We start from the raw sequence: 27538 nt of genomic DNA on the forward strand, positions 1-27538 counted from the left end.
GAAACTTGCTTTTTGCTTTTTTGGGGATCATGGATGGTTTCAGGGTTAGGAGAAGTGTCAAGTCAAAAGAATTCATCCAAAACGAACCAATTGTGAAATAACTTTCGAATCCAAAAGATCTGGAAGAAATGGCTAAGTTTGGAATCAAAATCAAGAATTTCTTTGTTTAAATCATGGAGGTCACCTGGAAAGGACAAAGTTTTCAAGTGAAGACCAAGGCATGTGAAACGTTGCGTAGCACTGTGCAAAGTCCGCCCATAGCAGGTGAAATTATACCTACGCATATGCAAAGACCGCCCTCTCTATGCTAAATTATGTGTGGGCGTATGCAAAGTCCGCCTTCTCTAGGTGGGCAATCATACGTGTGCACATACAAAGTCCGCCCAAGTATAATGAAAATGTTGCATGGCATTATGCAAAGTCCGCCCTAGCTGCATGAAACTTCCCAAACCCACGGTGAAGTCCACCCTAGTAAGGGGTAAGAAAAGTGTTCAAGTGTTGGCATATTGATGAAGAGGAAAAAGTCAGAATTTTGGCTAAGGGTTAAGACATGGTAAATGTTCCTCACCAACACACAAGTCCGCCTTGGTAGGATGACAAAGTCCCTTGTGCTATCATGAAGTTTGCCCAAGGAAGTGTGTTAAGAAAGTCATGAAGTTTTGAATCAGCATGGCAGCATCATGAAAGTTCTTCACCACCACATGAAGTCCGCTCTCCAAGATGGAAAATTTCCCAAGCAAGATCAAGTTTGCCCATGGAGGATGAAAGAAAATATGGCTGAGTGTTGGTAGGTTGCAAGAAAGTGGTAAATCAAGGTGAAGTTCTCATGAAAATTTTCCTTTCCAAATACTAAATCAGCCTTTTAAACAATATCAACAAAGTCTGCCCTTTGGTGAAGTCCACCCTTGGTGGACAAAGGCAAGTTTTGGAAGAAAAGAAAGCAAGTGTGGAAAAGCAAGAATCAAATTCGCCAAAGTTGAGAAAGGAAAGTTTTGTTGAGTTGACGTGAATTAAAACACCAAAAGACAAAAACAAAAGAAAAACAATTCGCTCAACATGAAGAGAAAGTTTGGGAAAAGAGTTTGAAATTTTTGGATTAAAACACAAAAGCTAGGGGCATGAAAAGAGTTCACTTAACTCATGGAAGGAAAAGTTTGAACTTGACAAAGTCAAGATAAAGCAAAAAGGATTTAAGGAAAAGAAAGAGTTTGAAAACTTTGGCAAAGTGATGAATTAAAACAAGAAAATTCAAAGATGAAATAAAAAATTCACCCAAGTGTAGGTGATGTTGGTTGAAAATTTTGTACACTTGGGAGAAATATACAAAATTGTGGTTTCAACCACAGCACACGAGTAAAAACTCTCCTAATTAAGGGAAGACTCACCCTATCTAACTAAAACTGAAATAAAAACAGGATGGGACAGCAGTCTTCCTTCTTTCTTCAAGAAAGACAATATCCTTTTCTCTTCACAGAAAAGGATAGCGATTGAAAACGAACAGCAGTAACTACTTTCAAGTGAAATGAGAGAAAGGAAATGAAGTTTCCTGAAAGCGCAAAGACTTCCGTCACTTCCTTCGAGACGGGATAGCAATATCAAACTCAAAGACTTGACTATTGGAAGTCCTATCTACCCTTTGCTATACTAAATTTTACAACGAATAAAAGACAACAGCTCAAAGACTGGAATAATTTATTCTTTTAACACAAAGACAAGAACTAATGCAAGCTCAAAGACTTGCTGCTATTTCTTATCAAACAGTAATTTTTCTTCAAGAATAGACGCAAGCTCAAAGACTTGCTGCTCCTTCTAGAGATTTTCCTATTTTAATTAATCTTCTCTACTTGCAGCTCAAAGACTTCAAATCAGATTGGACTAAGCTCCTTTAGAAACACTTTGCATAAAATAAATAAAAAGAATGAAACTCAAACTTGTAGCTCAAAGACTCAAAACTTGAGTAATCTTTCTTTACTATTCTTCAAAACCTTCAATTCACATACATAAGCTCAAAGACTTCTTGCTGTAAATTTGGCAGAGTTTTTGCTTGCTTTCCCAAAAGATATATTTACAATGGACCTCTCAAGTATTTATAGAAGAGGAGCCTTGAGAAAAAGGTGGGAGGATCCTAACTAACTTGAGAGATTCTCTCAACCACCAAGACTCATTCAATAAATAACTGAGACTTCATTAATTAACTAAGAGTTACTCTAACTAACTAAGACTTATTCCAACTACAATCCTAATTGGACACAACTTGAGTTGCCTTACATGTAATTACAAAAGTACAAGTAATGTGTAACTTGTATTTTACAAAAATTACTTTTACATGTAACTTGTCAAAACAAAATTACAACTAAAGATTACAAAAGAGGGAAAATTCAACTAAGTGTTGAAAAACACTTAAGTTGCCTTTTGTGAAGACACGAATCCTTGAAATTTTCTGATGCTCACTTGTAGTTCCTCGGGATTCGGTTCATGGGTGTTCTTAGCAACAACCATAGTCTTCACAATAGTGTCATGACAACGGAGGAACGCAGAATTGTCTTTATCCAGGATAGACTGGATCTCATGCAAAAAGGCTTGGTGTTTCATCAATGCTTGAATTGAAGCTGCCGAGAATTGTTCGCTCCTCCATTCATTATGAATCCTCATTTGTAAATCAGCAAGAACTTCTTCTTCTGGAATCAGCTCTCCATCCTGACTTACTATATTGCAAGAGGCCCTTTCACAATGTGAGACAATACCTCGATAGACTTCATCCCGGAATCTCCTTGCATCACTAATCTCCTCAATGAGGGATTTAAGAACAAGGGTTTTGTTTTCCATGAGTTCCTCAAATTCCAAGTATATGACCCTGGAAGAGATGATGACGTGCTCCTGCAAAATACTCAGCTGTTGTTGGGGCATGGTACGCCAGATTGCCAGACTTTTCTCAACACTTTCCAGATTCTTTTTGAAAGTGTTAGAAGTCTGATCCAGTTTTTCCTCAATGGTTTCCAACTTAGACATTATTTGAAAAATGTCTTTTACCACTTGAATACATTGATCATGAAGTTGATCAACCCAGGAATCCAGTGCTTGTACTTTCTGAGCAGCCCTTTCCACTCCACGAATCGATTCTTGGGAACTAGAAGAACCTATGGAGTTACTCCCTTCAGCAGCAGGTTTTGTGATTTTATGAATGGCTGCCATGAGCTGTCGGTTTTCTTCTTCTAGCTTGTCTTTCTTTGCAAGAAGATCGTCACACCTTTGCACTAGTGAAGCAACAGAAAACTGAGCATCATGTTTAATGACCTCATGTGTTTGCTTGCCCAATTCTACCCTTGTAACCTTATAATCAGCAGCTGACATTTCATCAAGTGGTTTATCTGCAATAGGTTCCACAATTTCAGCTACTTTCATCTTGTTGCTATCAACAGTTACCCTAGAGATAGTTTTTGCCGCCTTAGCAACTTTTGATCTGGACTGTTTGAGTTGCTGGTAGTCAAAGGCATCAGGTGAGATCTCCTGCTTCTTTCTTTTCGGGGTGAAAGAACTAAGCCATGGAGGCAAAGTCATCAACTCACTTCCAGTAGCAGCCGTAGGCAAAGGAGAAGCAGTTTCTGTTTGAATTACTGTGGTCACCCTGGGAGGAATATCTGTTTGAATAGCGACCACGGTTTGCTCAGTTACCAATGGGCATGAAGATTGCCTCATAAATTCTTCAAAACCAGAAGTGGAAGTATCAATTTCTGATAACTGAATGCAAGTGGGATTATCTTCAAGAACTTCCAACACACTTTCTCGTTGTTGATCAGGAGAAGGCTCGTATGCTGAAATGAGAACTGCATTCTGAGGAGACTCATCTATGAGCAAATCAGGAGGAGAAAGAGGCGTCTCAATGGAAATTGGAGGAATGACCTCGTGAGGTGAGTCTGAAACTGGAGACCTAGGCGCATCGTCAGATTGTTGCCCCTCTTCTGGATTATCCAGATCGATCACCCGAACATGGAACTGTGATTTCTCCTTCCCACGAGTAGTCGTCTCCTCAGGAGGAAGCACTACTGCACGACTAACTCGTAACTTGATCCTTGTGCCTGAAGATGAAGCACCCTCCTTGTTATCAATTTGAATCTCAGACTTCCGTCCAAGAGGCCCTATAGAATCATCTTCTTTACCAACCTTGATTTTGATAAGTCTAACAGCATTACTTTTTAGCCATGCGTTAGTATTGGCCAAGATAGGCTGAAATCTGTCAAGGATGGAGACGCACTCCTTGTGTGACCATTGGATCAAAGGAAGTGGAGCTTCCTCAACCCTTCGTGAAATGTATTCAGGATCAAGTATATGCTCGTCATCGATCATCCCTTGTGGGATATCCGCCAAGTTCAAGTCAACAATTTGCTCAACAGTGAGCCTGCAGTAATCCATCTTCAGAACTTCGACTTCTGTGCGGAGATCTACCCAGATGTCTTCAATGCGATGAACATGCACAAAGGATTTCTTGATCTTCTCCTTCATACCTGCTAGAGATCCCCATTCCAACCTTGTGTCTAGCAGACTGAAAAGTATGAACAACCATGATCTGTCTTCCCAACTCCATAAGAATTATCTTATCGGTTGGGTATCTTGGAAGCATGTATGGCTGTCCATCATAGCATCCAATCCTCATATAGGTGAAGGTGGGAAATTGCAGGAATAAACACCCATACTCAGACACCTTGACCCATGCCTCATCTGATACTCTTTTGTTTCTGAGATCCATGTCAAACTGACACATGAAATATCCAAAGAATGCATCTTGGACTCTTCTAAAATGCAGTCTGCTAGGTTTTAATGGCAACTGGTCATAATATTCCCAAACTGGTATAAGCGAGCGATCACCCTTGGTAGAAAGACCTGGGAAGTGTCTAAGTGACGCTGCTAAATATACCAAATAAGAATTCATGAAAAAGGTCATAGTGGTAGGAACTGCTGCAAGTTGTTTGCACAAAGCATCGTTGATGATTTCGCCCCATGAAATGTGATGCGACTGCCGTATGAACATAATGAATTGATACATCCATGGCTCAAAGACATTAGAGTGCTCAAGGCCCATCATCCTGCTGAGAAGAGTGATGGTGTCTCCTATCTCCCACTTGAAATCACAACGGTACAACTTTGCCCATCTTGAGAAGGAAGGACGAGGCTCTTGGATCCATCTATTGATGTGTCGCTTGCATTCTTTTTCCCTTTTCACATAATACTCTGCTGCACTTTCTTTGGTGATTTCCATATAAACAAGTGCAGGAGGTATCTTGAAGACCTTCTCGATTGTATCCGCATCAAGACAAATTATAGTTTCACCATCATCATTTTTGATGACTCTTGACTCTTTGTCAAAATGATGGGCGCATGCAAGAACAAACTCAGGTTCTAGGGCAGCCACTGGGAAAGAAGATGCATGATGGATATGGCTGTCCAATAGCCGCTGCAAGTTGTTATCCTGTGGATCTTCTACCCTGTGAATGAATTCTGCCATATCAACGTGCCCTATTTCTGTGTCCCTGATGCGATCCAATGGAGAAGATACCTGGGAAGGTGTAACCTCATTTTGGTATTTGTCATATTTGTATTTCATTTTCTTTGGAGTTGGCGATGTCGGCAAATCTGACATTGATTGTGATCCTGGAATGCTGTGATGAAGACTTAAAAGAGTTACCACATCATAATCAACTGCAAATATCATTCTTTCTTTTTCAAATGGGTAAAACTTTGATCTTTGAATTTCACGGTTTTGTGAGAGGAAGAGGGGAGATATGTAGAAACGGGAAAATCTTGACTTTGACCAATTTCGGATCTTGGGAGAATTTTCGCAAGTATACAAGTTGGAAAGTACATACATGCAATCGGGGTTTTAAAATCCGAATACAAGTACACTTGTAAATTCGAAAATGGAGAAATGGATGAAAAATGGGATTTTGACTTGCGGGAAATGATGGAAATGGAAAGTACGGATATGGGGAACGCGAATGAATAGAAATGGGAATATCCGGGAAAGTCATTTTCATGAAAATGAGAAGAACTTTTCAAGATGTAATCCGGTTTTTAAAACCTGAATTTGCAAGGGAAGGGTATTTCACACTTTTCAAGCTTGGAATTTTAACCAAAAATAGTTAAATTCCTTAACCGTAGGGGAAGAACAAGAATTTCCAGCGAACTTGTTATCGAGATTAAAAATCCCGAATACAAGTTTAAGAGGGAATATTAGGAAGAACAATGCAATTCAACAATTGCATTTCAAAGGGGAAGATTTCTTTCACGAAAACCAATTTTTAGGGGAAGAACATCACATGCCAAAAATGCAGCTAATAACGAAAAATAAAGAAAACAAGAAAATAATAAGAAGAGAAGAAAGGAAGAACATACCTTTATTAAAAATGCAAAATGCTTTTCCAACAATGCAATAATCCTTGAGATGAAGAAGCAAAACCGGAATATCAAACCCTTATCACGTTTTTTTGTAAAAATGCCCCAAATATGGCAGCAATCTTAAACTTGGAGGAGCAAAATGCCAATGGAAGTGTGCATTTCAAGTTTATTGGAGCAAAACGCCTAAGGTATTTGTTGGAGCAATGACGCCAAAGGTATTTGAAGAGGCAATGACGCCAAAGGTTAAAAACGCGGCCAAAGGAAATCACGTTTTTGCAAAAAACGTGGTATTCAATGCACCATCAATGGATCATTAAATGTCTTGAAACTTATCCCATACTCCACGCCTAGGTGGGAGAGGGCAAAACGCCTTAGGAGATTGCAGGTTTATGGAGTAAAAAACGCCCAAAATGTGGATTGGAAAAACCACGTTTTTGCTGATTTAGCTCCAAAAACCAGTAATAATAAAACTCTAAATGGCGAAAAATGTGTTTGAAAATGCATGAGAATAGGATAGAATCCTAAACGCCTTGCATCTCTAGCAAATCTCCCCAAAAAATCGCTTTGACATCTTCAACAAATCCATTTTCCTTGCAAATCGGGTTTTGGGAGACAAACAACAAGTTCGATTTACCCAAAAACATGCAAATCGGGTTTTGGGGAGAAAATAACAAGTTTTATTTTCACTTTTTCCATTTACAAGCCAAAATCGGGTTTTAAAAGACAAATAGCAAGTTCGAAATTGTCAAAAATGCACTTTTATGTCAAAATCGGGCTTTAAAAGACAAATGAGAAGTTTAAAAATACTTGTAAAAGGGAAATAAAATCCCTACAACAAGTTAAAAACACTTGCACATATGTAATGGGGATTTAAAATCCCTATTGCATGCGAAAACCATTAAAGTAGGGGTTTTTTGAACAAACTGCAAGTTTACTTGCAGTTGAGCCAAAAAATCCTTATTTTAACTAAAAATGACCAAAAAACAATAAAAAGATAAAAACATTAAAAGGGGAAACTTAAAATAAATTACAAGTGACATATTTAAAACAAAAGTGCACATGTAATTGATCAAAAATTCCCCTACAAAGACCATAACAATGAATATCATTAAAACTTGCAGTTTGAAGAAAATTCTCCACCTGCAGTCTGGGTTTTAAAACCCGAAATTGAAGGAAAGGCATAGCAAACGAACCCAGAATTGGACGAAATTCGAAACGTAGTTCGAGAATGGACTGAGGACCAAGCCAGTCCAAGGATTAGTCGAAATTTTGCCTCGGGAAGCGTGCCATAGAGTAAAATTTTCAAATTTTCATAAAATTTTACCGTAGTGATCCCTCATTTTTGAAAACAAAAATGAGGACAGCAGGTGACAAGAAGATTAAAACACAAAAAGCTAACACAGAAAGGATCCGCCTAAATGGAAAAGGTTTGGAGTTTTGGCAAACTAAGAAAAGGAAATAGAAAATAAAGCAAAAAGGCTAAAGTCCAAAAGGAATTCGCCCGTGTCATGTGTTAAAACTTGGCAAAACTTTGAGGGGATGGAAAAACAAAATAAAGCAAAGAAGGATGAAAGCAAGAATTCGTTTAAGTCTTGAGAAGTGAAAAGGTGGATAAAGCAAAAAGTTCACTCAAAGAGAAGCCTAGAAGGCTGCAAAGAAAGAGAATTGCCATAAGTTTTAAATAAAAAAAAACACAAAAAAAAAGAAGCCAAGCAAGTTTGAATTACCTATAAACATTAGCTTTGGCGAATTTATTATGCACATCTTGCTTCTCATACTTAGGCTTCGAACTCTTTAAAGAAATTTTTCCAGGTTGTGAAGTTGATTTTCAGAGTGAAATTGCAGGTGCAAGATAATTTCAAGGAAGAAATCAAACAAAGTTGAAGGATTGCTTCAATATTTTCCAGGTCTAGAAACATTCTCAAAGCAGATTTTCGAAATCACAGTCCATCAAAATTCCTTCTCTTATTCTAAATTTCTGATTCTCAGACCTGCACATGGATTTCTTTTGCAAATTTTTCGAATTTCATCAAGGAATGCATGTATTGCTTTTTTGTTCCTTTTCAAATTTTGAAGAAAGAAAGTTTAAAAATCAGACTTAACTCCATGATTTCAAGAGCTTTTCTTTGTCCAATTTCAAATTTCAGAACGTAACTAAGTCTGATTTACATTTCCAAAGTTTGCAATCAGACATTAATTCCAGATTTTCCTAATTCTTATTTTCAGACTTTACTCAGTTTGATTTTGGGTCTGATTTCAAGAATTCAATCAGAAAATTAGAGTTATCTTTCGAAATTTATCATCTAGACATCATGCCTATTTCCTTAACTTGGAAACTTTTCATATTTTCAGGTAGTAGATGTCAGCTCAGGAAGAAATTTCCAGAAAAGTGAAGATGAAACAAAGGAACCAGTTGGAAAGATGATTCCACAATGCGTAGAAGGACAACATTCACGCTTTAAGGTAGAATCCAATGATGAATAAGGAGTACTTACACTTCATCAAGACATTCAAAAAGATTAAGTCATCCATGGATGAAAGGCTCTACATCGACCCTGGATTTCTTTTGGAAATCCAAAATCAAAAGAAAAAAAAATTATCAATATGGAGGATTGTTCAAGAAGCGCAAGATCAAAGTGAAGATGAGTTTTAGTTCAAAGATAAAGAAAACTTCAGAATGATAGTGAACAGAAAAAATTCCACACCAAGGAGCAATGAGAATGAAGAAAATGTTCTAATCACCTTGAATTGCCTTCGGAAATCCAAGAGTAAGGTGTCAACACTTCTTCATGATGGGGAATCAAATGTGCAAGGCAAGCAGAGGTGGCATCCCAGTCATCAATCAACCAATCCAAAGTTCCAAGTCAGACATGTCCAGGTGCAATGAACCAGACTCAACAAGTCGAGGATATTAGATGGCTCCTATTTTCTCAGTTGTTATCCAAAACATTGTAATTTTCTCATTGGGCAAAAGGAGTTTTTTTGCAATTAACCCTAATTAGGGTTTTATCTGTTGATCTTAAATCAATCTGGGTCGTTGCTTTGTAATAGGGTGCCTATATAAACCCCCCTCCTCTCATTTGTAAAAGGAGAGATTAATGAGAAATTGTTGTTGTGATACTTTTTAAGTGCTAAGACATTTTCATTTTTCAATTGTTGTCGAATTTTGTCTACTTTTGCAAGTTAGCATGGTTTCTTGGTTCTCAATAGAATAGATTTCATTTCCAAGTTGTTAGATTGAATGAAGGATTTGATGGAATTGCTCAATGTGGAATAACGTGTTCATACTTTTGATGATTGGATGATTTTCAGTTATCGTGCAAAGTTAGCTTGAACCAGTGAAGAAAACTTAACTTCTATTGCTTTATTGATTGTTTAAAATGTTGGTGAATATGAGTAATATGAAAATCTTTTGAACTCCATAGAAGATTGCACCGTTCTTGTGTAGTTGTTGAATTTGGCGAAGCAAGAATTGGTTTTAATTCCAGTTTTGCAATTGTCTCCCGAGTTCATAGGATTAGCTTAGGGTTAGAATTATCTTGCTAAAACCTTGTCCTTTTTCCTTTTTTTCCTATGTCTTAGTAGAAGTAGGATAAAAAAGAACTTATTGCAAAATCATTTTTACAATTGTCGGCAATTAACAGAGTCCTTTGAGTGATTCACTCGAACAATTGTGTAAGTCCCCATGAGATTACCGACATTTCACAACAAACCAACTAAGACTATCCGCATGAATCTGGAACCTTGGAGTTGTCTTTGTGATCACATAGTCCGCCTGTTTACCACATTGAAGATTTTGATCAAGAGAGAATAGGATATTTCTGGATATTTTATTCTGAGTTGCGCGTGCATAAAAAACATACCAACATGGAGGTGGGAGAAGTTGGACACCCCGCTACCCAAAAAGTGTGTAGTTACTACTTAGTCTTAAATGGTCTATTGAGAGGTCCTTGGGAATAGCTTCTATTGATGACAAATAAGAGAAGGAATTCATGAAGCTCTTTAAAAATGTACACGAGAGGATGCTGTCTAAGTTTGGGCCAAGTGGACAGCATTTTCTAGTTGCACTGTTTTCAAGAGGGCAACTAGGAAGAATAGACTTGCTCTAGTGTAAGAGATAGAGATTGTTGATGCTTATATGGGGATCCAACAATGGCTATCAACATGCCATATGCATCCTTTCACAAGTAGTTAATATTTTGTTGTCAAGAGAAATGGTCCATATAGCTTTGTTCACTCCATCAAGAGAAACATACTTACATCAGTTCAACGAAGCTAGTTGTTAAACATGTTGCTTGGGTCTCCTGGATCAAAATGTGACGAGACTAGAAGGAGAGTAAATTAACACTATGGGATGTGGAGCTTGAGGAGCCAAGGTAGGTCGATGATTAAGAGAGGTAGCTATAATTTGGTTATGGTTCCACTGAAGGAGCAAGCTGATTTAGAGTTAGAAAACGGTAAAGAGGCCTTAATGGGAATCACGGCAGTTGTGTACTGTCAATTTGTTCTAGTGTATGATTCTTATATATTTTTTATTTTCGTTTGTAGTCAATTTTTTAAATTTTCTTATGACAAATAACAATCAGATATTACATTTTTATATTTCTCAAACCCGATTTTAATTTCATTATTCAATGTCATGGATGAAGGAGAGTTTTAAATTTGTTATATTTATGTTTGAAATGCAATTCCGTAATAAATATATAATTATGCTTTTATACAAATGAAAAGCTATGATTTATTGTACTTTTTTCTCATAATATACTTAAAATTGTCAAGCCCTGCCTTTGAATATCTCTCACCATCTCCAAAATCTGGTAAAGTTTTTTCGTACTGGCAACATTCCCTGATATGTGTATATAAATATGTCTCCTATTACCCTGACATCACCAAATCTGTCAAGACTTTATGTACTTGAAACACATTCACTCCTACCAGCATTGCAGAGAAACATACATTTAAGCAGGCTTTCAATAGACAGTCTATCTATTTCCATAATGGTGACTAACTATTTGTTAAAATGAATGTGATATTTTTTGGTTGGTATTAACTAATTATTCATATAAATGTTTTGTAAGCTGAAGTAGTGTGCCTTGCACCTGTTAAAATTCCCATAATCGTATCCCTTATTCATGAGTAAAAGTGATTTTTTTCTTAAGATTTTCATCTTCAAACTTATGGCATCTTAGATAAGCCTATTCCATCCTTGTTATGTGTGTGCCAGGTTCATATACCTCCAGATGAGGACAATGAAGCAGTTCAGGATCCCTATCAAGACACATTCTGTATTAAATGCAACGGCAGTGAAGATGACAGTCTTTTGCTTCTTTGTGATTTATGTGATTCAGCGGCTCATACATATTGCGTTGGGTTAGGGAGGACTGTGCCAACAGGAGAATGGTACTGCCCTGAATGTGAAGCATCTGGTAATATAAACTCTGACACAGAGAAAGATGATGACGATGATGACTTTATTCTTGAATTGTATGATGATGATATTACTTCAAGAAGCAGTTCAATGAGAAGAACAGCTTCAACTGCAAAGACTCTGGAAAAAGTTAATCCACAACCTGTTCTACCATCATTATCATTGTCTAGACATGCCACAAGTGCTTCAAGTCTGGGACCAGTGAATAGAAGACTAATCCGCAAGCCAGCCCCCAAACTATCAAATTCAGCCAGAGCCTTTGCTAGCCAATCCTCAGCATCAGCCAGTGGAGCCCAGGTATCTGGGCCTGCTTCCCTACTACCTTCTGGACCTTCAAGAACTCTTTCTGGTCGACGCTTATTGCAGGAACGGATACAGGCTATGCGTGAAAATTGGAAATCACTACAACGTGGTGAGCTTCAATTCTCTTCACAGCCTTTCTGCTTCAATGATAAGATTATTGACAGAGCCAATGAATGTCCACTTCCTGCTCTTATTAATCACCCTAAGGAGAAGAGACAGAAGCCTGACAATCAAACTGAGATTGATCGAGCATGGGCTATGATGGAGTGTGCAAAATCTTTGGGAGGTAATGATCTGGATCATGATAACCATCGAAAAGCAGAAAGATCTCATTTGTCTTTATCCACCTCTCAGATTAACAGAAAAGTTTCTAAGGTTAAATGTACAAGTTTAAGGCCAATTGAAAGGACAGCTGTGGATTCAAGAGTGGATACCACATCCTTTGCAAAGCATAACAATTATGTTTTGAATAACAGAATTTCTTCAGTGGGGTCTACTCCACTTCCGTTCTCTCAATGTTCGACAACTTCTAGTTCAAAGCTCATGCCTCAGATTGGCGGTTCTTCTAAAAGAAGTAATCAAGCTCCTATAACTACAATCTGTGGGGAAGAACATGTCACAAGGCTATCAGGGGTGCTCTCTCAAAAGGTAGGTGGCATGATGTGCTTCTAATAATTATTTCTCAAAGTAAAGTATTTGACTCCTAGGATGATGATCACATCTTTCATTTTGCAGGCCAATGTGGTTGATGCCAATGCAAAGGAGAAGATATTGACATTGGTCAAGAGTCACCTGAAGCAATTCTACAAAAGCAAACAATTAAGTATGTTCTAATTGATTTTGTATTTAGTTTATGCAATTTTATTTCAGATGTTTTGTTGTTTCCATGATTCATCGGAAATATGTACTACTAGTTTAACATAATATGCGTAATGTAATTAACAATTTTACTCAACTTGAACCTAAAGAAGGGCTTGTCAAAGCTTAAATTTGTGTAGTATCAACCTTTTTTAAGTATTAGTTCTGACATTTATGCTATGTTTTGGCTATTTTCGAAGGAAAATGTGAATTCAGGGAGGTAGCTAGAAGCTCAACACATGCAATTCTAGCAGCTTGCGGATTCCATCATTCAGTACAGATAGCACACTGCTTAAAAACAATATCTTGTGAACACTCAAACCAATGGAGACAATCTCCAAGCTTGATGCCTATGAGCTGTAATGAATGTTTTGTTTCATTTGTAAAAGACGTAGTAAATGGCATTGTAGAAGAGACAATAATTAAGTAGATTGTGTTGAAAATTAAATTTTGTGGTAAAATTATGACAGCTGTTTTCACCTTATATCAGAAAGATAACATATATATAAGCAAAAGCTACAAAATAATCATGATGGAATGCAATGCATTTAAGATGAGTAATAAGCCTTTTGTTCGTAGAAGTGGCTTATTGCTCGTAGAAGTTTTGGTCCATCATTGCTAGCATGACTATGTCTTTGGTTCTATATACTTTCTGTGGTGATATAATGGTGTGGACTTATTGTAAACACTAAATATGGAACAATAATTAATAATGACTTCATTAAAAAAATGACTGTAAAATTGTATAATTGAGTTCTTACAAGTGGTACGAAACAAAGATTTTTTATATTACAGTGAGTAGGTAATATTAAGGATTGGGTCTCATGGAGGAGGGCTTCCTAAAAAATAGAGCTGGAGCTGCTGAGAATATTTAGGAATATTTTAAAGCTGGCGGTCCCACTCCAGTTCAGCTTAAAAGTTTAAGCTCCTAAATTTAAGGATGTTGGTGGTCACATGAAATTTGTAGTGCAATCAGCTTAAGTTTAAACTCCTAAATTTAAGCAAATTGGTGGTAAATAAATTTAGTTTTCTCTTTAAAATTTAGATGATTGACAAGTGGCATAAAATATTCCTAAGTTGGTGGGGCAATTTCTAGCCCTACCCCATTTTCACCTGCTTAACTTTGGAGGCCTAAAAAGTAGGGGCTCCTATTTTTTAGGAAAATATTCCAAATAATCCCGTAGCGAAAAAATAATTTCATGGGACCACTCTTCCTTAAAAAAAGAGCTTAGGCACCCCCCATTGGACCCTTGCCTAAGTGGAAAGGAAACAAATGCATTGGACCAAGTGGTTGAAATTTCTTGCTAGGGAGTTGGAAACCTAGGTAGTAGAGGAGGGTAGAATTTGATATTGGTCTCTTTGAAATCCTTAAAATGGACCATCCTTGTGTTATCACACATGAGCTTCCAAGTATTCTTATTAAGTTCTTAATGTTGCATGTTATTTGATTGAAAGATTGAAAAAAAAACATCTCTCAATTTTATATAATTATTCATTCTTTTCCATTCAAGACATTTGCATTTTTGTTTTATAATCACAAGAGTGTAAAATCTCCCACATGTTGATGTAAGAGCATTTCGACCTTCATATGATGAATTAATGTAGATAAGGTCAAGTTTTATAATCACAATAAATGGAAAATCTTGCACTTGTTGATCTAAGAGCATCCTTAATTTGACACAATCTTTCACCATTCTGAAAACATAAGATGTACTTCTATTATATAGAAGTACATCTTTTGTGCATGCCTTGTGTTGTGGTAGTCTTGGTAAACATCCTTAATTTGGCACAATTGCACACCATTCTGAAAACATATATTGTACTTCTATCATGGTTTATTTTGTATATGCCTTGTGTTGTGGTAGTCTTGGTAAACAGATTTTGCTATTGCAATTTTTCATTATTATAAGACTAACAATTTTTCTGTGTTTGAGAGGGGCAACTTTTTTCATATTATAGGTTTTATTTTTGATTTTACACTTTTAACCACAAAGTAGAAAGGTATGAATAAATCAAAACAAAATGAAAAAAAAGAAACCCTAGGTAAGTAATATGAGGCTAACAAACTAGATTTGTTTTTGTAAAATGATGGATATTTTTTCCAAAAAGAGGATCAATCACAAGTATTTACCCCCTTGAAATAATGCAATTAGGGTTTAATTTAATAAATGTTGCCCAACTATGAAATGAGGCATTTACTTGGAGATTTCAAACTTAGCGACACAAATCAACTTAATATTACATCCAATATTGTGTAGAAAAGGGGAGTTTCTATTCATATGAATAGATAATATCCTAGTTTGTTGTTACGTGATGCAGGTACGCCAATACGACATTTTTTTCCCTTGGGTATGGTACTTTTGGGAACGTGTGTGTGTGTAATTTAAAGAAATATAGAATTGTAAAACTAAATACATTTGATAGTATGGTACTTCATCATTGATTACTAAATGCCCAATGACAAAATGGGAGTCATAAAGATAAATATCAAATGCCAATTGATAGTTAAATATTTAATATTTATGTTTATCAATTGGCATTTAATAGTGATAATTTTAGATGTCTAAGTTCTTGATTTTGATCTCCACTCTCAAACTCCTCATTGTAATCAAACTTCTTATATGACAAGAGATCCCAATAACTAGTGGGGGTTTGGGAGTGGAGACCCTTATGGGTTTGAGGGGCAGCAATGATAAGCTGCACAAGGTGTTAGATGATAGAAAAACCCAATGATAGAGGGGGTGTGGAGAATGTTTTGTTCCCCAATGGGTTGAAAGTGGGTGTTTATGGGCTATACACTTGATTTTTTTTTCTTTCAAGAAAATTAGACAAAGAGAGCAAAATGATCTTTGTATTGGGCAAAATGTTGCTTTTAGGGGCATTTCAGGGTTTTTTGGACACAAAAAAGAATAAAAAAATGTCCTTTTGTTTATTTTTTGATGCTTAGCGCCTTTGTGTACCTTGGGTATGCCCAGGTACTTAGGTACATACCCTGAGCATACCCTAGCATACCCTCGAGTGAACCCATACCCAAATGTACGCGATACAGATGCAGGAGGCCTTAAAGGCATATCCAATAACTTAGATAATATCCAAAAATAGATTGTAGATTCAATTTATAAAGAGACACATAAGCTCATAGAATTACAATGTCTTATATTTATTTTCCAAGGAAGAGCTCAAAGATTCTTGCTTCCTTCAATTTATAGGAATTTAAAAAAGAAGTTAATGTGTTAATATGAGCCTTATTTTCTTTCTTGTAACTTACAGCTAACTTTGATATTATAAACAAAAATAGGTTTTATTTTTTCAATTTGAATTTAGAATAATAGAAGGAAAAAAAGGACGAGCCTTCAAATTTGCTGGGTAATTGATGTACTCTTAGATTGTTCTTTTTGAAACTTAAGATTGTGGAAAAGATTTGGCTTAGAAATTTGGGAATTGTTTCATTGTTAGTTCTATCAACTGGACCCCATTATAACAATATTGATGAGGCATAGTTTCAAAGTTGTTAATGTCTCATTTATCTTTTCAATCTTCTTGTGAAAGATTGGAGTGTTTGTACAACAATCTATCAATGAAGATGTAAGCATCTAGAGTCTCATTGAAGAATTCTTTTCTTATCACGATTTTGAAGTTCTTTTAATAGAAAAACATCAATGTTGAATTTTATTTGATCACAAAATTTTACTAGCATTACAAGTTTTGTTAATGATTCCTTCAAAAGCAGAAGTTTTCTTTCTACACCTTTGAACCAGGAAATAAATTCATTCTCGTACGCTTTATTAAAAACTTCTTTAGAGACCAAGATGTTTGCATATGCCTTCACTATCTCTTGAAGGTCCTTGATTACCACTTATTTGTTTTTTTCCTTTTATAAAACTTGTATCTTTCACTATTTCTTTTTTCTTCATCTCAATCTTTTGATAAAATTTTATGGTCTCCTCAAAAAATTGACACCATAAAAGGGTGATTTGTTCTACCCAAGTCTCAATCGCTTTCATAGGCTTGGTATTTGTTGATTTTCTCTACCGTATCTTTACTTACATCTCCCAAAAATGAACCAAAGGAAGCGAATAGCAATGTTTGTGGAGGTTGTGAAGATGTATCAATAATGGATTTGACATAAGAAGTTAACACACAAACTTGTTCCTCTAGTTGCTCTTTGTTTTTTTCTTGGTCCAGCTTATCAATTGGAAGCCATGAATGTCATTTGTGTGTGACTGAGTCAAGATTGACGAAAGAAACATTGTAGTTTGCCTTCATATCCTCATTTTTATTTGCAGTGGGCTTTGCAATATTTACGAATTGTGTTCCAAAGGTGGTGTCCATCATCAACATTGAAGTAGTATGGGCTTTCTTTGGTTAAGGGGACATTTTTAGTAGCTTTGCTATTATATCAAATTCCTATTAATATTAGCGTCTTGAACTAAATCCATAGCATTTGACAAGAAAGAAGGCACCATCTGAGAGAAATAGATGATATGTAGAAGTTCTCGGCCAATGATCTCTTGCATATCCTGCTTAACTTCAACACAATCAATTTTTAAGACCTTTGCAAGCAAATCCGCATTAAAACTACCTTAAGTTGGGTATTCCCAGAAAAAAAACATTTGTCTATCGAACTGCAACTCCATTTCTTCAGCTTTGATATACGAATCAATAAGGCCTTCAATGCCTTATAATGTGCTCTTCACAAGAGGAGAATAATGCACTTGTCGCTTCTGCGATTGGTAACTGTGGCACAACAAGGGAACACTTTGATATAGATTTGGATAGAGAATACTTGAACCAAGCAACAAAGTTAGCATAAAAAGCCCTCATGCGTGAGGAGATTCCAACGACTACTGCTCATATTCCACTATTTCCCATAACTTTCGGAAAGTAAGAATATTTTACAATTAAAGCATTTAGTTCCTTCTCAATAGTACATCAGGTTGGTAGGGATAAATGCAATTTAGTTCCTTCTCAATAGCAATGAGAAGTTTCAAAAATATCCAAATAAGAAGCTCTCATACATCTTGTAAAAAATTGCTAGTTCTCCAACCACATCTTGCAAATAGAAAATAGTTCAGCTAGGACCCCTTTCAAGGGAGTCAGATCTGATGGTAGGCCAAGTTGTTTTTGACAATTGGGAAGTCTGTGATGATTCGAATATCCAAATCTTAAATTCTTTGACTTTGATCACATGCTAATTTTGCTAAACTATCCGTTATTATGTCACGACCCGACTTAGACCCTAGTTAGATTTACTTTACTATGCCAGATACTTATACTATTTACATTTTGCACGTAATTATTTGATTACCTTTTTAATGATGTTAGATGGTATTTGTGGTTTAATGACATTAATGATGGTCAGTTATTTTATAATATCGTTATTTAATGATGATGAATTATTATTTTCAATTATGATCATTAATGATATTAATGCTTTAGCTAGATTTTAAACCTGATGATATGAATAATGCATTTTATTATCGTGATCTGATGACCTTTTGTTGAGTTGGAGTAAGTTGCAGGTTAATCGTCGAAGGCAGACATATGATCGAGGAGGGGTTTTTCTAGCTCGCCAGTAGCAACCTAAGTATTGGAACCTTGTGCAAAGTACCCAATTAGATAAGCAATTAGTAAATTAAATTAGGGAGTTTAATATAAAATGATAAAATAAAATTATTAAAATAAAAATAAAATAATAATAAGGATAAATTATTAAATATACAAGTATTTAATATTACTATCAAGCTAGAAATTAATTATAATATAATTATTTAAAAGTGAGTAATTAAAAAATATAAGTTATTTGATAATTAAATTATAAAATAAATAAAAGCTATTTAAAGAGATAACATCTTGTAAATAATTAGAGGACTAATTTTAGTAAAAAAGGGATTAATTCAAGGAATTTATTAAAATATTAATTAATAAAATAATTTAAATATATATGTATAATCAAGATTATAAATTATATTTTCGACATGCAAGATACAATGCATGAGTAAATAGTAAGATACTAAATTTAGGAAAAATTATGTGCTAAAAATATAGATGACATGGAAGGCATGATGAAAACTAAATAATTAAATTAGTAGATTATTTTCTTTAAAACTAAATCTTTAAAATCATGCTAACAAATTTGTGATTTAATTTAAGAATTATTTTGTGAGTTTTAATCATGCATTTTATAATTAAAATTTAGTTTTATTTTTGAAACTTAATCATGCAATTAGTTAAATTTTATTTTTAGATAATTTAATATTTATAAATATAGGGATAAATCTCTTATTTGATCATTCCAATTCTTTTTGAACTTCTTGATTCATGTGATTTCTATGAAGTCGACAAGGTAGATTGAAGAGATTGTCTGAAATTTGGGAAACGCCTGTGATTCTTCTTTCTCACAGCCAGGTTCATTTATTTTACATATTTTATTTGAGTCTTAATTTGATCTTTTCCTTTAAAAATTGTGCCTTTTGTCATAATTTCTGATTAAAAATTTAAGTACAAGAATAAATTTGTTAGAGGTAGGTTGTTTTGTTGCTGAGAGTAATTGGATATTGTCTGGATTTAATGCTAGTTTGTTTGATGTGTCAGTTGTGTTATCAATGCCTTCTTCTTGATGTATCTTAAAAAGTAGAAACTGGGTTTTAAGGAAATTTACTGGGTTTTTGCGTTTCAAATATTTCTAACTATTGTGAAAATTTCAGAGAAATTGGGATTTGGGTTTTTAAGAAAAGGCTGAAACATTACGACTGTATTTGGAAAGTCTTGATAGTGGTAAATTCTAACTTCAAGATTGATTTAAGAATTTTTAAGAAAAGAATAAAAGCAATAAAAATATTTAATAAATATATATTAGGAATTGATTTTAAAGATTATATTAACTTAAATAGAGATTCTTAATTTAGAATTATTGAAAATATTAAAATTAAATTTTGATTTGAGGAAATTATATTATAAAAGGAAAATTTATAAAAATTTATAAAGAAAACATATAATAATATTATTCTGACATTAATCCGCGGAGGGTTAATTATTTTTCTGTCTATGAGGGATGATTATGGAACGAGAGTGCTTGTTTATGGGCTAACCAGGGAAGGGTGATTTTCTTCACCTCCCCAATAGGGTAATGATGGCCATCATATTTATTTATTTATTTATCTCCCTGCCATAACAAATGTAGTTAGTTCAACCAGGATGGGTTGTTAGTTCTACATGATTGCACAGGATTCCTTTACTACCAGTTGGTACCGGCTTGCTAGGATACTCTGTCGTGAGGGACGGGAGCTTATCAAGAGCGTCGGGAAGCTTATGCTTCATTTGGTTGGGCGGATAAAACGCCTGGGTCATATGTCTGTCATCCAGTTTGCGAGAGGAGGTTATCCAGGTCAAACGGAGGTGACACATCCGGAGACAAAGAAAGTCAGAGATTTCAGATAAAATTTTATGTAATAATCATATGATGTATATTTTTATCTCAGTGAAAAGACCAGGATGGTCACATAAAAATTTATGTAAAAGACCTATAAGGTCACATCATGTAAAGCGACAAGAAGTCACCATGCAATGTAACTAACAAAGAAAAGAAGAGAAAAAGCTACCAACATACTAAACCACTAACATGCATGATTCACTTTCTTAGATTAGTTTTCATTTACGCATGCATGCATGGTCATATTTAATTATCTGGTAGATTATTTAATTATGAGTTTTTGCATGTCAATTTAATTTGTAATAATTTCATGCATACGATTTACGCTACACATGCGCATACATAACTCGACATCTTAACTAATTATGGTTTGCATTCTATTTGGTCCTCATGCGTAATTTTAGTTTGTTATTTTTTGCATGCACATTTAATTTCTACATGTTATTTATGAGTTGCATGGTTGTTCAGTTACTTATCTATTACTTGCATGTTGATAATCATTGCTTTTGCATGCGCAATAATGGTTTATTTAATTTTTAATTTAAAACAGTGAGTTTAAGTTTGGTTTAACTAGGGTTAGGACAAGCGGGTCCTTACATATTATTTCCCTCTTTGAAGCAATGTTGAATTTCTAAATATTCAAAATGATTCAGAAGCTCTCAAGCCTCGTTTAGAATACACATTTATTTTCTAGTTGCACAAGAATATGTTCTTAACGTTTATTATATTTAAAGAATCACCTCTAATAATGATTCTATTAAAGTTATTTTTTAGTCAGTTGTAGAGCTACTAGGAGAGTTCGAGCTGCAACTTCATTGTTAGAATCGATTGGAAGTTTAATTGCTAATGCATAAATCAAATCTCCTTTGAAGTTTTTGATTACACACCTTGCTTCAATTTTTTTTGGATTTTTTCTAGATGTCTCATCAAAATTCTACTTGACCATTAATATGATTGAAAGAATCCAAAATGTTGCAGTTCTATCAGTTTTCTTTGAATTTTGATATGCACTAGATGGAGGTTTTAGTTGTTTCTATTGAGTTAGAAGATTTGAGTTCCATGAATAAAATGTTGACCTAGAAGACTTATTTTTCATTATTTGAGCCATTATCAACCCAAAATAGATTTTTCCAGCTTAATAATTACTTCTTTATAATTAGGTTTTCTTTTTAAAAAAAATAAAAATATTCTCTTATTTCTTTTTAACTAGATGTTTTATATCATTGTATATGGAGAAGCCAACCAAATAGAAGAGAAAGTTGAATATTTATAGAATAATGACAATTTGCAAAAAGTTCCAATAGTCTTTGGTAGTGGAGTCTACCAATTCAATTTTGAAGACATCGATTTTCAACAATTATGAGCGAAAGGGCAATTGAGGAACAAATTCAATCTGTATCTTCATCAACTTCTCCACACAAAAACAATTGAAAAATACAATTATACCTAGCTTGGTTAACCTTGATATGGTGAGAATTTAATTGTTTAAAGCAAGCCAGGCAAAAGCATCTATCTTAAGCAAACAACCATTTTTCCAGTAGAACTTATAATGCCAATCATCTTTCAAGATAGGCTAAGAAATGATTAATGATTTATAGCCTTGCATAACATTATACTACAAGACTTGGAGGAAGCCCAAGTTAATTGTGTTGGTTGAAAATTTTGTAAACTTGTGAGGTTTACAAAATGGTGGTTTCAGCCATAGTATGTGAGATTGAATCTATCCTAATTATAAGGGAAGATTCCCCCTTTTCTTATTACTCTAACTTTCTTAAAGCAAAATTCTACTTATTAATCCTATTCTAAGCTTGGATGTTACACCATCTCATTCTCTTTCTTCAGAATAGATGTTTATCCCTTTCTCTCTTTTTAGAAAGGATATTACAATTTAGAGCAATAATGATTTAAACAACTTCTAAGTTCCTGAGAAATAACCTAGGAGCATGTATATGAAATTTACAAGTAAAGAAGCAAAGTTTCTATGAAAGCACCTGTTGCTTCTCGGGACGAGAGAATAAAGATGAATCTCAAAGTCTTCAACTCACTATTATCTTATCAACCCTTTAACAATAACTTTTGTAACGCAAAGCAACTTTCTCTCAAATATCAAAATAAAGCTCAAAGTTTTTATAATGCTATTTTTCATACAAATTTGCGAACTAAAACTTAAGTTCATATACTTGCTACTAGACAACAAGATAAAGATCAAAGTCTTTATGATACTATCCTCCAACAAGTTCTATTCTACCAATTTTGAAATGTAGCACAAAGTCTACACAACCAAATTTATTTTACTCTTTTATGATATTCACACAAGATTGCTTTTACCTAATCAATTCAATTACCATACCAAGAATGACATAAGAACACTCTCACTATAGAACACAATGAACTCAACACAAAGTTTTAGTATCAAAGATGTTGTCTTTATTGATTGAATTAGCAAAATCACAAATGAACTCAAAGTTTCACTTCGACAGAGTCTCATTGCATAAAGATAAAAGATGAAAATTACAATGAGCCCCCTCATATATATAGGAGAGTGGCTATGAGAAAAATTAGGAAAAAATCAACTAACTATGACTAAGTCAAAAGTAGAGTTTGATTTGGCTTAGGACATGTGCAATCCTACATGCAAAATCGTATATACAAAAAACACCTTAGTGTCGATTGCCAACTATAAAAATCCACCTACAACTAGAAAGCATGAAAAATGACTAAGTTTCTGGATCTCTATCTTGAGCATCATCATCTCCATTTTTCTTCAAGAAATTCTCAAACTTTTGGAGAGCAACTTGTACTTTTGAGTCTTCTAGCTCATCAACATGGCTTGAGATGATTTGAGATTGTGTGATTGAGTCTGCCAAATTGGAGAAGTTTTACTTGGATTTCTTCAAGATAGATCCCAAACTATCCAAGATAACTTGGATTTCTATCAATTTGTCAATTGATGAGAGAGTGAAATCTTTTCTTTCAACCTCGACTTGAATAAGCAAGCTGAATTCTTGTATGGCCAGATCTAGAGGTAGTAATTTGTGATCCTGATCAAGTAAATTACAAGGAAGTTCATCAATCTTATCAGTGATCCTTTTCTATCTCTTCTCACCTAGGCCTTTTTCTTCATCTAGATCTTCAATTAGTTGCTCTAGAACTTCCATACGATGCTTGAGAAACTCTTTGTACTGAACATACATTTTCCTAGAAGGAATCACATCATTGTCTACCAAAACATCTAAGGAGAAATCCTTGAGGTTTTTCCAAGCATCAAAATTCTTTTCATGTGAGGTCATTTCCTCCAAGAAGATATTCAATGTTGTATCTAATTTAGATTTAACACTTTCCACATTGTTCATCAATTTAGAAGCAGAGCTCAAAAGGTGTGTTCCTTGATTGAGCATGCTGTCCATCCATTGACTTGTTGCTCTTCCTCATGAGGTAACCCGCTCAACTTGTTTTATGACATGCTCATCAACCAATGAATTCATTGGCTCAATTACTTCTAAAGAATTTTTTTATCTTAATTAACACAATGGTGAGTTGCTCTACTTGTGCCTTATGCTTACCTTTCTTGACCTTTTCTTCATTGTAACTTGCCACAAGAGCATCAAAAGTTGTCTGAGCATCTTCTACTGTACCTTCATGAGTTTGTTTCCCAAGTTCAATCCTTCTTATTACATAGTACTTTGATTGGACTTCACTTATATTTTTGTCAGGAGGAGGCATTGCTACTTCTACATATTTGTTCTTAGCACTATCTACCTTAAACCTTGAGATAGTTTTAGCTTTCTTTATATTCTTTGGCTTGACAAACATCAATTGACCTAAATCAACATCATCGGGAGAAATAGCTTGCTTCTTCCTCTTGGGAGTGTTAGAAAGCAATCGAGGTGGTAGGATAGAGTCATCATCAGTACCTGTAACAAATGTTTGGGAATAATGTCCTTGACCTTGAACAACAATGGTTACAATTGGAGGAGTGGAAGTCATAACAAAAGATGGATTTTCTGCAATTGACACATTGGATAAGAGCCACATATCTAACATGAAATTGTCAAAATCCTCAAATATGATTGGAGACACTTTAGACAAATTTGGAAAAGTGGAAAACACATTCTCAATTCTATCCCAAGGAGTATCCAAGACAACTTCATTAGTAGCAAAAGAAGAGACAATAGGAATAGTAACACTAGGAGAGTTTGACACATATGAAATAGTGGACCCAAATGGTACTAATTCAGAAACATGAACCTGTGAAGATGCAACAACCGAGGCAAGACTTGATACTTGTAAAACATGCCCCTTTGTATCTTCAGATTCAGTGCCCCTGGGGATCTCTGGTAGAACCTCTTCATCAAATTCTTCTTCTTCTTTCTCCTCATGATGTTGTTCTTCTTCTAGTTGATCTACATCAATAGGCTCATCTTCACACTCCCCTTCTTCCGATTCTTGTTCTTTCTCTTGCTGAACACTTGAAGTGGAAGATTTTTCATGTTCCTTCCCTTTACTAGTTCCTACAGTGAATTTGTATTTAGGAGCTTTAAGTGAAGCAACAAGACCTTTCTTGTTCTTTGTTCTTAGTTCTTAGTTCTGACCTTTTTCCAACTGGTCCATTAGTATCATCCTTTGATCCAGCGGTAAATGGCTTCAACTGGATTCCTTTTAGCGTTAGCCAAACATTTGTATTTGTAAGAATCCTTTGAAATCTGGTTCTTGTGGAAACCATCTCCTTCTGGGACCATTGGATAAGAGGAAGAGGAGTATTGGACATAGGATCGAGGGTATTACCATCATCAACCAAGTCATCATTACATCTACCAAGTTGAGATTGACTATTTGATCTTTGGTGAGGCAACACAAATTAAGTTTCCTGATATCTTCTTCAGTTCTACAATTTGCCTATATATCCTCAATTCTATGAACATGAGTATAACTCCTTTTCAATTTTTTCTTCACACCTTTATAATCAAAATCACTCCTAGACTTGAATTATTTCACTATCACTCTGCTCATTTCATTTTCCATAGCTCTTGCTTTGAAAACTGGATTGATAGAGTACCTTCAAATACATAATGAAAATTTAAAACCTGTTTTATGAGAACCTGTTTGTTTCTCATGTACCGCCACCATTTGCCTTGCCAACTCCATTAGAATAATTTTTTCAGATGGATACCTTGGGAGCATGAAAGGCTGATCATCATAATATCCTATCCTTAGATAGGTGAAGGTAGGAAACTACAAGAACATATATCTAGATTGATTGATGACCACCTAGGCTTTATTAGAAACTCTATTCTTTTCAAGATTCTCGTCAAACATGCACATATAGGAACCAAAGAAGGCATCATTAACTCTTCTGAAATGATGTAAAATTTCCTTAAGAGTTAACTGGGAATAGTGTTTCCAAATTGGGACTTGTCTTCTATCTGCTTCTAAAGATAAACTTGAAAGGTTCCTTATAGCGTCAACAACATACAATAAGTAGGAAGTCTTATAGAACTTCAAAGTGGTAGGTAACTTATTGAGCTATTCACACAAGGCATCACTGATCTACTTACCCCAGAACTTTTTATTGTTTTGTTCAATGATGTGAATGTACTGATACATCAACTCATAATATGTATTGAAAGTAGGAATCCCTTTTACTTTGTTGAGAAGAGTAATCAAATCATTCACTTCCTCCTTGAAATCACTTCGAGGGAAGGTCTTGGTCCATCTGGCAATTGTAGGCCTATGAGTCTTAAACCAATTGTCATTAATATTCAATTGCTGTTTCATATTGATCATTATCTTCAATTGTTGTTTCATATTGACCATATGTTTGAGCAAGTCTCAACGATCTTTGATTCCACTCTTCAACCCATTCAGCATTCTCACATGCATTTGAATCACTTGAAATACAAAACTAACAAAAACATGCAAGCTCCCTTGTCCTAATAATCCATGTGCTTATATTTGAACTCTTAAATGAATGCCATTTTGCTGATCTACTAATTGTCTCACATTCAAGTCTAGGCACAATGTTCTCTTCTTCAACTAATCAAAAGAATCGTTGTATTGTAGAGTTCACACTTGATCCAATTGATAATCTTGTATTGCACCAATCCATAATCACACATGCATCTTTAAATTTTACTTTATCCTCAAATTTTAATTGCTCTCTAGCAAGAATTCTTTTAACACATGCACCAACTCCATCATGTTCTCCTTTACAATGTCTAGCTTCAAAAAACTCCTTATATGTTGGATATTGTTTTCCTTGTGAGCCCTTCTTAACCATAAAACATTTGAGCATTCTTGGATTTTCCTATACAATTATCTAACCTTATAAGACGTCCTATCATCTAGATTCCTCTTTCTCTTAAATTTGTATAAAATATGTTGAAACAACAATGGTCAAACTTTGACAAGTGCATCCGGTTATCACTAACATAGAAATGGTACTCCCTCAGAAATATTCTATCATAATTTGTACTATCATCTACATGTCTATAAAAAATATGAAAAAAATAGCCACCTGCACTAAATTGTAGTACTGAGATTGAATTTTCTCTTGTGGAGAAAGAATACATAGTTTTATGCAAAGTTCACCATTGATAGTATACTTCCAACTAGAAATAAATTTCTACATGTGCAAAATTGACCATCAAGACATCTAGATGTTGAGAGTGTCTCACATATTTGGGTACAATCTTACTCTTAAATTCCGATTTGAATGCATGTACACTAACTTTTACTTGTGATCAAATCAACACACTTTCTTGTTTTCCCATCCTTTAAAGGATACTCAATATTCTTAAATTATTAACATCCACTAATTGTTGTTCAAAATCATTTTCAATACTCTCATGTATACATTCTCCTAATGACGAAAAATTGCCACAAGTAGTACATTGTCCAGAAATACATGAACTTAAATAAAATAATTGCCCATTAGATCTTTCACAAAATAAACCTGCTACAAATTCCTTGATTGTTTCAGGTGGCATATTAATACCACATTCTTGCATAAGCATGTTAGTATTCAAAGTACACCATATATATTGGAAAACATCATAATAATAATGAAACTGCACATGTGTGTTACAACAACAAGAGATTCATTGATAAGTAAGATATATTTTCCACAA

General features: G+C 34.7%; 1 protein-coding gene across 1 annotated transcript in view; it reads left to right on the forward strand.

Annotated features, from left to right (window-relative positions):
* The window catches only part of LOC131030417 (uncharacterized), a 99400-nt gene extending 85809 nt beyond the window's left edge, over positions 1-13591 (forward strand). Inside the window, exons 2-4 of the mRNA XM_057961247.2 lie at positions 11615-12769; positions 12857-12944; positions 13180-13591. Coding sequence (XP_057817230.1) covers positions 11615-12769; positions 12857-12944; positions 13180-13409 — 1473 coding nt within the window. The 3' untranslated portion in view covers positions 13410-13591. The remainder of the gene's footprint in view (positions 1-11614; positions 12770-12856; positions 12945-13179) is intronic.
* The last annotated feature ends 13947 nt before the right edge of the window (positions 13592-27538 follow it).

This window comes from Cryptomeria japonica, chromosome 7 (assembly GCF_030272615.1).
Source record: "Cryptomeria japonica chromosome 7, Sugi_1.0, whole genome shotgun sequence".
Lineage (NCBI taxonomy): Eukaryota > Viridiplantae > Streptophyta > Pinopsida > Cupressales > Cupressaceae > Cryptomeria > Cryptomeria japonica.